This window comes from Perca fluviatilis, chromosome 20, assembly GCF_010015445.1.
Source record: "Perca fluviatilis chromosome 20, GENO_Pfluv_1.0, whole genome shotgun sequence".
NCBI lineage: Eukaryota > Metazoa > Chordata > Actinopteri > Perciformes > Percidae > Perca > Perca fluviatilis.
In genome coordinates, this window is record NC_053131.1 from 33,557,732 (window position 1) to 33,569,402 (window position 11,671).

The 11,671-nt window shown below is 45.0% G+C and overlaps 1 protein-coding gene across 1 annotated transcript in view; it reads right to left on the reverse strand.

The window, feature by feature from the left end:
- ehd4 (EH-domain containing 4) overlaps positions 1–11,671 on the reverse strand; it is a gene marked incomplete in the record, with an annotated part of 48,975 nt that overhangs the window by 25,245 nt on the left and 12,059 nt on the right. The window contains 1 exon segment of the mRNA XM_039785994.1: positions 9,776–9,873. Coding sequence (XP_039641928.1) covers positions 9,776–9,873 — 98 coding nt within the window.

Sequence of the window (11,671 nt, forward strand, 5' to 3'; positions counted from 1 at the left end):
GCTCTGTCAATTCAATCAACTAATCGATTAGTCGACTAAGAATTTCTTTAGTCGAGGACAGCCCTAGTGATTTGTGGTCTGTTGAGTTGCTGTTGTGAGGCTGCTGCTGCGTCTCTGATGTACTTAACACACCGGCACAGAAAACTCTCCCGCAAGGTTTAAATAAGTGGCGGCTGATTACTTCACATGTTCCACTTCCTGTTAGAAAGGGAAACACCTTCAAGTCTAACAATACTACTTCCTCTTCAGCGGTAACACTTACTGTGTTTATGTCTTTGGGAAGAATGTGTGCAGAGTTGAGGAGAGGAAACCAGAGAGTAGATGGATCCGGGGGGGAAGTTAGTTTAGAATAATGATGTTAAAAGATATAGCTTTCCAGCTGCTGGACAACCATCTCCGAAACTTTATCGTATCTTATCGTACGTTCGATAATGCAGCAAATACACATAAATCTTAAAATGCTCAAAAGCGCTTCACTTCTCAGACACAAGACGGACAACAGTGGACATTTCTAAATATATAAAAGCACCTTTCATTACACGGAAACCCAAAGAGCTTTACATTAAAAACATTAAAACAGCATCAATAGAAATAAGAATACACATCAATCAACAAAGACACACAAGACCATACACACACACACACACACAGAGACACACACACACACACACAGAGACACACACACACACACAGAGACACACACACACACACACACACAGACACACACACAGACAGACAAAAGAAATAAAAACCTTCAGATACATTGTTGAGAAAGTGTGTGTGTGTGTGTGTGTGTGTGTGTGTGTGTGTGTGTGTGTGTGTGTGTGTGTCTGTGTGTGTGTGTGTGTGTGTGTGTGTCTCTGTGTGTGTGTGTGTCTCTGTGTTGTTGTTGTGGTGTGTGTGTTGTGTGTGGCTTGTGTGTGTGTGTGTCTCTGTGTGTTTGTGTGTGTGTGTGTGTGTGTGTGTGTGTGTGTGTGTGTGTGTGTGTGTGTGTGTCTGTGTGTGTGTGTGTGTGTGTGTGTGTGTGTGTGTGTGTGTCTCTGTGTGTTTGTGTGTGTGTGTGTGTGTGTGTGTGGTGTCTGTGTGTGTGTGTGTGTTGTGTGTGTGTGTGTGTGTGTGTGTGTGTGTGTGTGTGTGTGTGTGTGTGTGTGTGTGTGTGTGTGTGTGTGTGTGTGTGTGTGTGTGTATCACAGTGTCAGACTGTAGAGCTCCAGGAGTTGATGTCACACAGAAATCAAAACCACGGCCATGTTGGCAGGAGATTTGGGAGATTTGGGAGATTTGGGAGATTTGGGAGAGTTGTAGCCGAGCGCCGAGGTAACGCCGATCCTGCCGAAGAGCAGGGACGTCATGTCGGTCACCGAGTTCATTTACTGGAGACCAGGACTGAAGCAAACCAGTGAAACCAGAACTGGACTGGGCCGGGAGGGAGGGAGGGAGGGAGAGAGGAGCCAGGGGAAGAAGGGAGGGACTGTTGGCTGAAAGCCCGGGAAAACCAGCCGTCACATTTAAGAAGTTAAGTAAGTCCGGCTCAGATCCAACTGTGACTCAACCAAACATAAAGATTTAAAGAAAGGAGGAAGAGAGGAGAGAAAGAAGGGAATAAATACTAGATAAGTGAAGAAAAGACTTGAAATTACAGCCGACAAGAAGTTAAATCCAGTTTAAATAAGAACGGGACAGTGCAAATTAATAAAAAGGCATGATTTTACATGGCCTCGGTGTTAAAAAAAAGGCTTTTAACCCTTTGTGTTGTCCTCCGACATTTTGCTTGCTTCTTTCAACGTTTTTTGGCGTCTCTTTTTTAGCCTGGTTGATACCAGACCCTTCTGTAACTGAGAGTGGGTCTGGCGAAGCTTCATTCACAGCTCATTTCCAAAGGGGCGTCAGCAATGCACGCCTCAACGGTTGCGATTGGTGTCTCGATTTGGAAAAATTGGAAATGGTCTTGAAATTATCAAATGTTTGCGTTTGAAAAAAGCAGAAACTATGAATGATTTGGACTAATGGTTAAGATCAGAGTAATGAAGGCAATGGATAGTCACAGATATGTCAAAGTTTAGTCAGGATAATATGCTATAAAAGTAAATAAAACACCCAAAATTGAAATGAGAGTAGAGATCTCATCCTTAATTTCACTTGTGAAGAGCGTTTTTATGGAACCATCCATGTTATTTGGGGGCAAATTGGTTGAAAGAAATCCAAATGTCTCACCTAGAAACTTAGAAATATTTGAATTGAAGTGAATTGAAAACTGCTCACACAAGCAGAACTTAACACAAACAAAGACAGAAGCAAGAAGTAGAGAGATGTCGGAAAAAAGCAATACTTGTAGGACTTTAAATTAACATAATAAAGTTATTTTGGCCGGTAATAAAAGATGCAAATAACACTACCTATTTTAATGATGTAAGCGCACGGTGTGAAGCGCCTGGTGCAGGTGTGTTTAGGGCGTGTCCAAATCCACTTCTGCTAGTTTGATGGTGGTAAAAAGGGTCTCTGTGTTTAGGGCGCCTGGTCCTAAAGGGTTGTCCTTAGTGTCTTCATTAATCAGAGGTGTGTTTTGGGCGTAACATGCAATCAACCAATCAGAGATCATCTCCCATTCCCTTTAAAAGACAGGCGCGTTTGGATCTTGGAGCATTGCTGTTATGATGGAGGATTTGCACCTTAATATTTTTATTTGTAATCTCCTGCATGTGTGTGTGTGTGTGTGTGTGTGTGTGTGTGTGTGTGTGTGTGTGTGTGTGTGTGTGTGTGTGTAACAAGCATAGTGTGTGCGCGCTGTGCACGAGCCTAGGAGCATTTTACTAATGCTCTGTTAAAATAACAATGAAATGCTGCGTTATTGACTTTAGACCAGGTTTTTGTTGGTCAATGGCGCGATCAATTCCTGCTGCCTCAAGATAGCAATACTCCCAGAATGCACCTGAACACACCTCCCTGTAAGACCAGCACGCCCAGAATGCACCTGAACACACCTCCCTGTAAGACCAGCACGCCCAGAATGCACCTGAACACACCTCCCTGTAAGACCAGCACGCCCAGAATGCACCTGAACACACCTCCCTGTAAGACCAGCACGCCCAGAATGCACCTGAACACACCTCCCTGTAAGACCAGCAGCCCACGCAGAATGCACCTGAACACACCTCCCTGTAAGATCAACCACGCCAGAATGCACCTGAACACACCTCCCTGTAACGACAGCACGCCCAGAATGCACCTGGACACACACCTCCCTGTAAGACCAGCACGCCCCCAGAATGCACCTGAACACACCTCCCTGTAAGACCAGCACGCCCAGAATGCACCTGAACACACCTCCCTGTAAGACCGCACGCCCAGAATGCACCTGAACACACCTCCCTGTAAGACCAGCACGCCCAGAATGCACCTGAACACACCTCCCTGTAAGACCAGCACGCCCAGAATGCACCTGAACACACCTCCCTGTAAGACAAGCACGCCCAGAATGCACCTGAACACACCTCCCTGTAAGACAAGCACGCCCAGAATGCACCTGAACACACCTCCCTGTAAGAGAAGCACGCCCAGAATGCACCTGAACACACCTCCCTGTAAGAGAAGCACGCCCAGAATGCACCTGAACACACCTCCCTGTAAGACCAGCACGCCCACAATGCACCTGAACACACCTCCCTGTAAGACCAGCACGCCCACAATGCACCTGAACACACCTCCCTGTAAGACCAGCACGCCCAGAATGCACCTGAACACACCTCCCTGTAAGACCAGCACGCCCAGAATGCAATCAAATTTTTTGTCACCTTTCTTGGAGTGTTGTTGCTTTTTTTTCTGACGTTTTTGTCACTTTTCTCAATACATGCAGACATGTCACCTGACCTTCCTAGATAGCTGGAGATCTCAACAACCTCCCCCTCCCACCCAATGTTGAACCCAAAGTTAGGCCCTTGAAGAAGAGAATAAAAGATCAGATACACAGAGAGAACCGAAGCGAGAGGTTAAAATAACACACACACACACACACACACACACACACTGTTACTGGATGTGTGATTCAGTAGCTGATCTCACTGAACCTTCAGCACCCGTACACTGCTGACGTCACTCTGCTCTCTGTGTATGTGTGTGTCTGTCTGTCTGTGTGCGTGCATGTGTGTGTGTGTGTGTGCACGTGCATGCAGGTGTGTGCATCTGTGTGCGTCTGTGTGTGTGCATTCATGCACGTGTGTGTGTGTGTGTGCGCGGGCGTGTGTGTGCATGTGTGTGTGCATCTGCGTTTGTGTGTGTGTGTCTGTGTGCGTGCAAGCCTGTGTGTGTGTGTGTGTGTGTGTGTGTGTGTGTGTGTGTGTGTGTGTGTGTGTGTGTGTGTGTGTGCGTCTGTGTATGTGTGTGTGTGTGCGTCTGTGTATGTGTGTGTGTGTGCGTCTGTGTGTGTGTGTGTGTGCGTCTGTGTATGTGTGTGTGTGTGTGCATGTGCGTGTGCGTGTGCGTGTGTGTGTGTGTTCAGTGTTTTCAGGAGGAATTCAGCCTCAGCTGAGCCGCTCTCTAAATGTTTCCAGATGGCGGGAACGCCCCGACGCCGCTTCCTGTGGCCCTCGGTCCCCTCCCTCTAATCCTCCCTCCACCCGTCCAGCTGAAGCCTCGAACTGATGCTGTCATCCAGGCCGGCTCGCAACCACGGCAACGGGGACACATCCACTACATACTCAACTTCACTGAGGGCCACACTGCAAAATGACAATCCCATCCAGGGCCAGACATGCATAGAGCTCATTAACATGCTCTTATTTCATCTAAATAGTAAGATATCATTGACCGTATCATTGCACGTCTCATATAGTCTTCTCACTTACAGTTTGGTCGACATAAAGCCCAAAAAAAAAAAAGCAAAAAAGTTCCTTAGTCATCAAAGATTTAAGCAAATCAAGCGAAAATATTACATTTCTTACAGCAACCGGTTTCTCAGCCTGAATATGAAAACTAGTTCTGGGGGAATTTGGGGGGAGTCTCAAAGTCGAGTTATCCATAATGCAGTTTGAAACATAGTTTCCCATCTTTTTGGTTTGGCACACAACTGGACCGGCCAAAAAACTTATTGTGGACCTAAACTGATATGTGAGCCGCTGGCCTCGAGTTTGACACTTGGTTTACATGCATGGGCGTCAGTTTGGTTAGAAATGTGCTGGGGATAGAGACGCATACCGAAGTGCATTTTCAGAAGACGCATTCATTTTTATTTCTCTTTCGTCATGTTTTGAAAGACGCTGTCCTGTAGCTTACTAATGTAAAAGAATAAAAAATGTATACAAAAATGTGATGATATCAGACACGTTTTATGAAGAAGAAAGCCTTAAAAGGTCCCATGTCATGGTGCTCTTTGGATGCTTTTATATAGACCTTAGTGGTCCCCTAATACTGTATCTGAAGTCTCTTTTATATAGACCTCAGTGGTCCCCTAATACTGTATCTGAAGTCTCTTTTATATAGACCTTAGTGGTCCCCTAATACTGTATCTGAAGTCTCTTTTATATAGACCTTAGTGGTCCCCTAATACTGTATCTGAAGTCTCTTTTATATAGGCCTTAGTGGTCCCCTAATACTGTATCTGAAGTCTCTTTTATATAGACCTTAGTGGTCCCCTAATACTGTATCTGAAGTCTCTTTCCCCAAATTCAGCCTTGGTGCAGAATTACAGCCACTAGAGCCATGACCAACTGCCACTTTGCTCGTTTGAAAGCCATGATGTCTCTCTCTCATGGGTGGGCCCAAATTCTCTGGGCGGGCAAAGCAGAGAAAGGGGAGGTAACCTTGCTCCTTATGACCTCATAAGGAGAAGATTCCTGATTGGCCCATCTGAGCTTTCATTTTCTCAAAGGCAGAGCAGGATACCCAGGGCTCGGTTTACACCTATCACCATTTCTAGCCACTGGGGGGCCATAGGCAGGCTGGGGGAACTCATATTAATGTTAAAAAAAACTCCTAAAATGAAATCTTCATGCCATGGGACCTTTAAGCTTTCAAAAAGCATTAGAATTTGAGCCCTGAGGGGAACGTAATTAATTGGGAGACAGTTCGGGACAACATTTCCCACTGTTCCAAGAACCCAAATCACCAGCAGATCCACTTCAACATATGCCACAGGACATACTGGACTCCTCAGAAGAGATACGTCTCTAAAGTCATTCCTACTCATGCTCTGGGAGTGTGAACAGGTGCATGAGTTCTGGAATAAAACAACATCAATAATATCTGATGTGATACTTAATGAGGACTCTAAATTACCCCTGCTTGGGAGACAGAGGAAGATTTGGCTAGCCGGCTCAACCGCAACCAAGAAAATGATAGCCCAGCGCTGGCTCCCGCCCCACTCGCTTTGTATTAAACAGTGGTTGGTGTATTTTCTGGACATATTTATGTCAAAACTATCAGTTGAAACTGCCTGTGAGCTTCTCCTGTACTATACGGTAATTCCTCTACTGTGTGACAGTAAGTCTCGTGGTTATGACCCAATCGTTAGCCTATTGTTATAAAAGCGTCTGCTACGGAGCCATAACGTGAGCTACAAGGTAATGGAGCCTTTTATACGTTGTCGTGTTTCTTTAGAAATAAACAACGGACAAATAGAGTCTTTAAACTCTTCAGATGTAAAGTTATTCTCTGTCAAAGTGACGTCAAAATGAATGGGAGTCAATGGGATGCTAAAGGGAGATGATGGCTTGGTAGCATCAAAATGGCGCCATAGGAGCTACGCTTTGTGGACGCTCACTTACCCCCCTTGGTAAAAACAGGCAAGAGGCCGTAAACTGTCAAAAACTGCAGTAAAAACCCTGGTTTACATGTTCAAAGAATGCTTTTAAAACCTGAATAAGACCAGAATATCCCACGCGTTTTAAATCAGAAAATGCTAACTGTCATTTTCAGTGTGTAGCGTAAAGTTTGTTGTCGTTTTCCCGAAGCAAAGGGAGTGTGAGCCCCACACAGAGCAGAAGGTAGGTCAGGTTTCCGTTGATCCAGACAACAATAAAGGTTATCTATGAAGTTTACTTTGTAATCTGTGAATTTTTCAACTCCAGCAGCTGACTGAGTTTCCCTAAATTTAAAATCAGAGAAAGTTTTGTTTTTAATTCCTATAACTCTTCAGACGCTGTTCCTACTTTCACAGATGTGTTTCGATTCTCAGGAAGAACGCAGCGTTTAGAGAGACCTTCCTGACAGATGCTGTCGATCAGTTTCTCTGGTTTCGGATCTGCATTTATAAACTCTTGTGGTCTAAGACCAGCAGCGGTGATTCATCACAGGAAACGTGACGAGAGACGAAACAGGAAGTGAGAGAAAAGAGAGATAAAGAATTTCACAAGAACATTTTACTGTGATAAAAAAAAACTCTACATCCTGGCAAGCAGGTCCTGAGTAAAAGCCACAACACTAACGCAAAAGCCACAACACAAATACACAAGCCACAACACAAATACACAAGCCACAACACAAATACACAAGCCACAACACAAATACACAAGACACAACACAAATACACAAGCCACAACACAAATACACAAGACACAACACAAATACACAAGACACAACACAAATACACAAGCCACAACACAAATACACAAGCCACAACACAAATACACAAGACACAACACAAATACACAAGACACAACACAAATACACAAGACACAACACAAATACACAAGACACAACACAAATACACAAGCCACAACACAAATACACAAGACACAACACAAATACACAAGACACAACACAAATACACAAGCCACAACACAAATACACAAGCCACAACACAAATACACAAGCCACAACGGAAGCCACCGTCTAAACAGTGTGGTCAAGCTTTTCCGTTGTGGCTTTTGCGTTACGGTACGGTTCCACACAGCAAAATACCTGTGCGTGGTTGCAAAAACAACACGCAAGTCCGCAACATTTTTTTAAATGTCCCGGGCTGTCAGAAGACAGGGCGGTAAAAATGCACAGCAGCAAACCATCGGTAAAATGTTAGCTCATAAATGCTCTGGTAACCTGGCTATGTAGCCTAGCTGCCTCGCTATGCTTACAATGAAATGCAATGTCCGAACATGCTAGCGGTTGACCTGTCAGCTAGCTGAATCATTTTGAGTGTTTAAACTATCTCCAGTGGTCTGTTTGGTGGTGTGTGTTCGCCCTGTTTAAGTTCGTTGTTGACATATAAACAACAATCTGCGTGCTGCTACAAGAGTCAATGTTCGCCAACAAAACATGTAATCAAACAAATGCACAAGTAGCTTGCAGCTAGCTACCTGGCTAGGCTACAATGAAATCCAATGTCCCAGACATGCTAGCGATTAGCCTGTCGGCTAGCTGAAAAGTTTGAGTGTTTAAACTAACATATACAGTGGTCTATTTAGCGGTGTATGTGCCCCGCTAGGTTCGTGTCGTGTGCGTATAAAACACAATTTGTGTTGATAGAAGTACCGATGTTCGGTAAAAACATTTTAATCACATCAAAATTTTCGCTGGCGCCGTGATGACGTGCCACCATCTTGGTCAGACTTTTTTGTAACTCCCGCCCCCAAACACAAACACAAACACGCGGGCCTGATTGGTTCCCAAGTGGTCCTCATTTGAATAAAGTTAAACTTTCGTCAACTTTATTTCGCCCCCCGTGATTCGCTCTCATCTCGTCCCGATAGAATGTGCATTGTGTTGTGCTTGTGCATTTGTGTTGTGGCTTGTGCATTTGTGTTGTGGCTTGTGCATTTGTGTTGTGGCTTGTGCATTTGTGTTGTGGCTTGTGCATTTGTGTTGTGGCTTGTGCATTTGTGTTGTGGCTTGTGCTGTGGCTTGTGCATTTGTGTTGTGGCTTGTGCATTTGTGTTGTGGCTTGTGCATTTGTGTTGTGGCTTGTGCATTTGTGTTGTGGCTTGTGTGGCTTGTGCTTTTTTGTGGCTTTGTTTGTGTTGTGGCTTGTGCATTTGTGTTGTGGCTTGTGCATTTGTGTTGTGGCTTGTGCATTTGTGTTGTGGCTTGTGTATGTGTAGAGCAGCAACTCCTGATTTGATCAAAAGGAGTCTGGTGGTGTTGAAGAGAGCAGAGATAACAGTTTCAGTTCCCCAGCGTGAAGAGCTGTCTTTTAGAATAAGTAGAGAAGTAATGAATGTAATCATGAAAATGTAGTAAAAGTCATTTTACTTCGCAGAACACAGGAGTTGCTGCTCTACCGCTGCCTTCACTGGTTAGTTAGTTAGTGTTATTGTATGACTTTGGTGTTTTTAAAAGGGTTAGGAACTAACTAACTAACCAACTAACCAACTAACCAACTAACTAACTAACTAACTAACTAACTAACTAACTGAGCGATGGAGGCAGCAGTGGAGCAGCAACTCCCACATTCTGCGAAGTAAAATCACTGATTTTATGAAAAGGAGTCTGGTGGCTTTGAAGAGAGCAGAGATAAGGGCTTCAGTTCCCAGTCGTAAAGGGTCGTCTGACAGCACGCTGAAGCTCTGAAAATATCCTAAATATCCTGGCCGTGCTCCGCGATGTGTCAGGACGCGGTGACCTCTGACCTCTGCTGCAGTTAAAGTCCGACCGATGAAAGAGAGAGAGAGAGAGGAGGCGTTGGACCCCGCCAGGCCGACAGCGCTCTGACTTCACACAATGTCAGGAAGTGAAAGAATCTCTCAAGGACTGTTATGCAACTACACACACATGCACCAATAGCTTAGTCAGCTTCAGCCACACACACACACACACACACACACACACACACACACACACACACAGTTACCTCTGCTGATCCGTTGCTTCTCTCCTGACAGGATACCGGGCGTGTCGATGATGCTGATGCTCTGAAGAACCTGATTGGGCATCTGAGAGCAGATAAACCTGAACACACAGGGAGGGAGGGAGGGAGGGAGAGAGAGAGAGAGACTGTTAAAGCAAGTCACTTAAGGCTGCAGCTAACGATTATTTGAACTAAGATGTTTAAAAATTGCATCGTGATTCCTTTTTCATCTCAACTGGGTGGGGGGGGATTCAGGGGATTCAGGGGATTCAGGGGATATGTCCCCCCCCCCCACCCCCCCAATATTTATTTATCTTTCTCTTTCTCCGTGAAATGAAGCTACTTTAAAGTGCTGTCTTAAATGTCAAGAGCTATAAACAAACAAACAAACAAACAATCTCATGGAAAACAAGAACTACTTGTTCTTCAATAAAAATAAAGTTTTATATAGATTTAAACTTTGCAGATTTAAAAGGTCTCATTTTATAAAAGATTTGTTTGATTCCTAAAAAAAAAAAACATCCAGAAACGTATACAATACAGGAGAATAATTAATTACAATAATTTCCATTTAATTAAAGACACTTGCACCATAAATTGATGCAGAAACAAATCCCCAAAATGCAGGAAATTAAGTGTTTGACGCATTCTGTATCCAGGATACTATGCATCCTGATAAAGTTCGGCCTTGGACCTTAGTTGAAATTCCATCCCCTCGTATGATAGTTGGTTGTGTGTTCGTGTGGTAGTACGTGATGATGTGGGGTATGGTGAAGGGTATGTGATGATGTGGGGGTATGGTGAAGGGTATGTGATGATGTGGGGGTATGGTGAAGGGTATGTGATGATGGGGGGTATGGTGAAGGGTATGTGATGATGGGGGTGTGGTGAAGGGTATGTGATGATGGGGGTATGGTGAAGGGTATGTGATGATGGGGGGTATGGTGAAGGGTATGTGATGATGAGGGGGTATGGGTAAGGGTATGTGATGATGTGGGGGTATGGTGAAGGGTATGTGATGATGTGGGGGTATGGTGAAGGGTATGTGATGATGGGGGTATGGTGAAGGTTAGGTGATGATGTGGGGGTATGGTGAAGGGTATGTGATGATGTGGGGGGTATGGTGAAGGGTATGTGATGATGTGGGGGTATGGTGAAGGGTATGTGATGATGGGGGTATGGTGAAGGGTATGTGATGATGTGGGGGTATGGTGAAGGGTATGTGATGATGTGGGGGTATGGTGAAGGGTATGGGATGATGGGGTATGGTGAAGGGTATGTGATGATGGGGGTATGGTGAAGGGTATGTGTGATGATGGGGGGTATGGTGAAGGGTATGTGATGATGGGGGGTATGGTGAAGGGTATGTGATGATGGGGGGGTATGGTGAAGGGTATGTGATGATGGGGGGTATAGTGTGGAAGGGTATGTGATGATGAGGGGTATGGTGGTATGTGATGATGGGGGGGTATGACTATGTGAGTGTTTAAGGGTATGTGATGATGTTGGGGGTATGGTGAAGGGGTATGTGATGATGTGGGGGGTATGGTGAAGGGTATGTGATGATGTGGGGGTATGGTGAAAGGGTATGTGATGATGGGGGGGTATGGTGAAGGGTATGTGATGATGAGGGGGTATGGTGAAGGGGGTATGTGATGATGTGGGGTATGGTGAAGGGTATGTGATGATGTGGGGGGTATAGTGAAGGGTATGTGATGATGTGGGGTATGGTGAAGGGGTATGTGATGATGAGGGGGTATGGTGAAAGGGTATGTGATGTGTGGGGGTATGGTGAAGGGTATGTGATGATGGTAGGGGGTATGGTGAGGTCCTATGTGATGATGGGGGGGTATGGTGAGAGGGTATGTGATGATGGGGGGGTATGGTAGAAGGGTATGT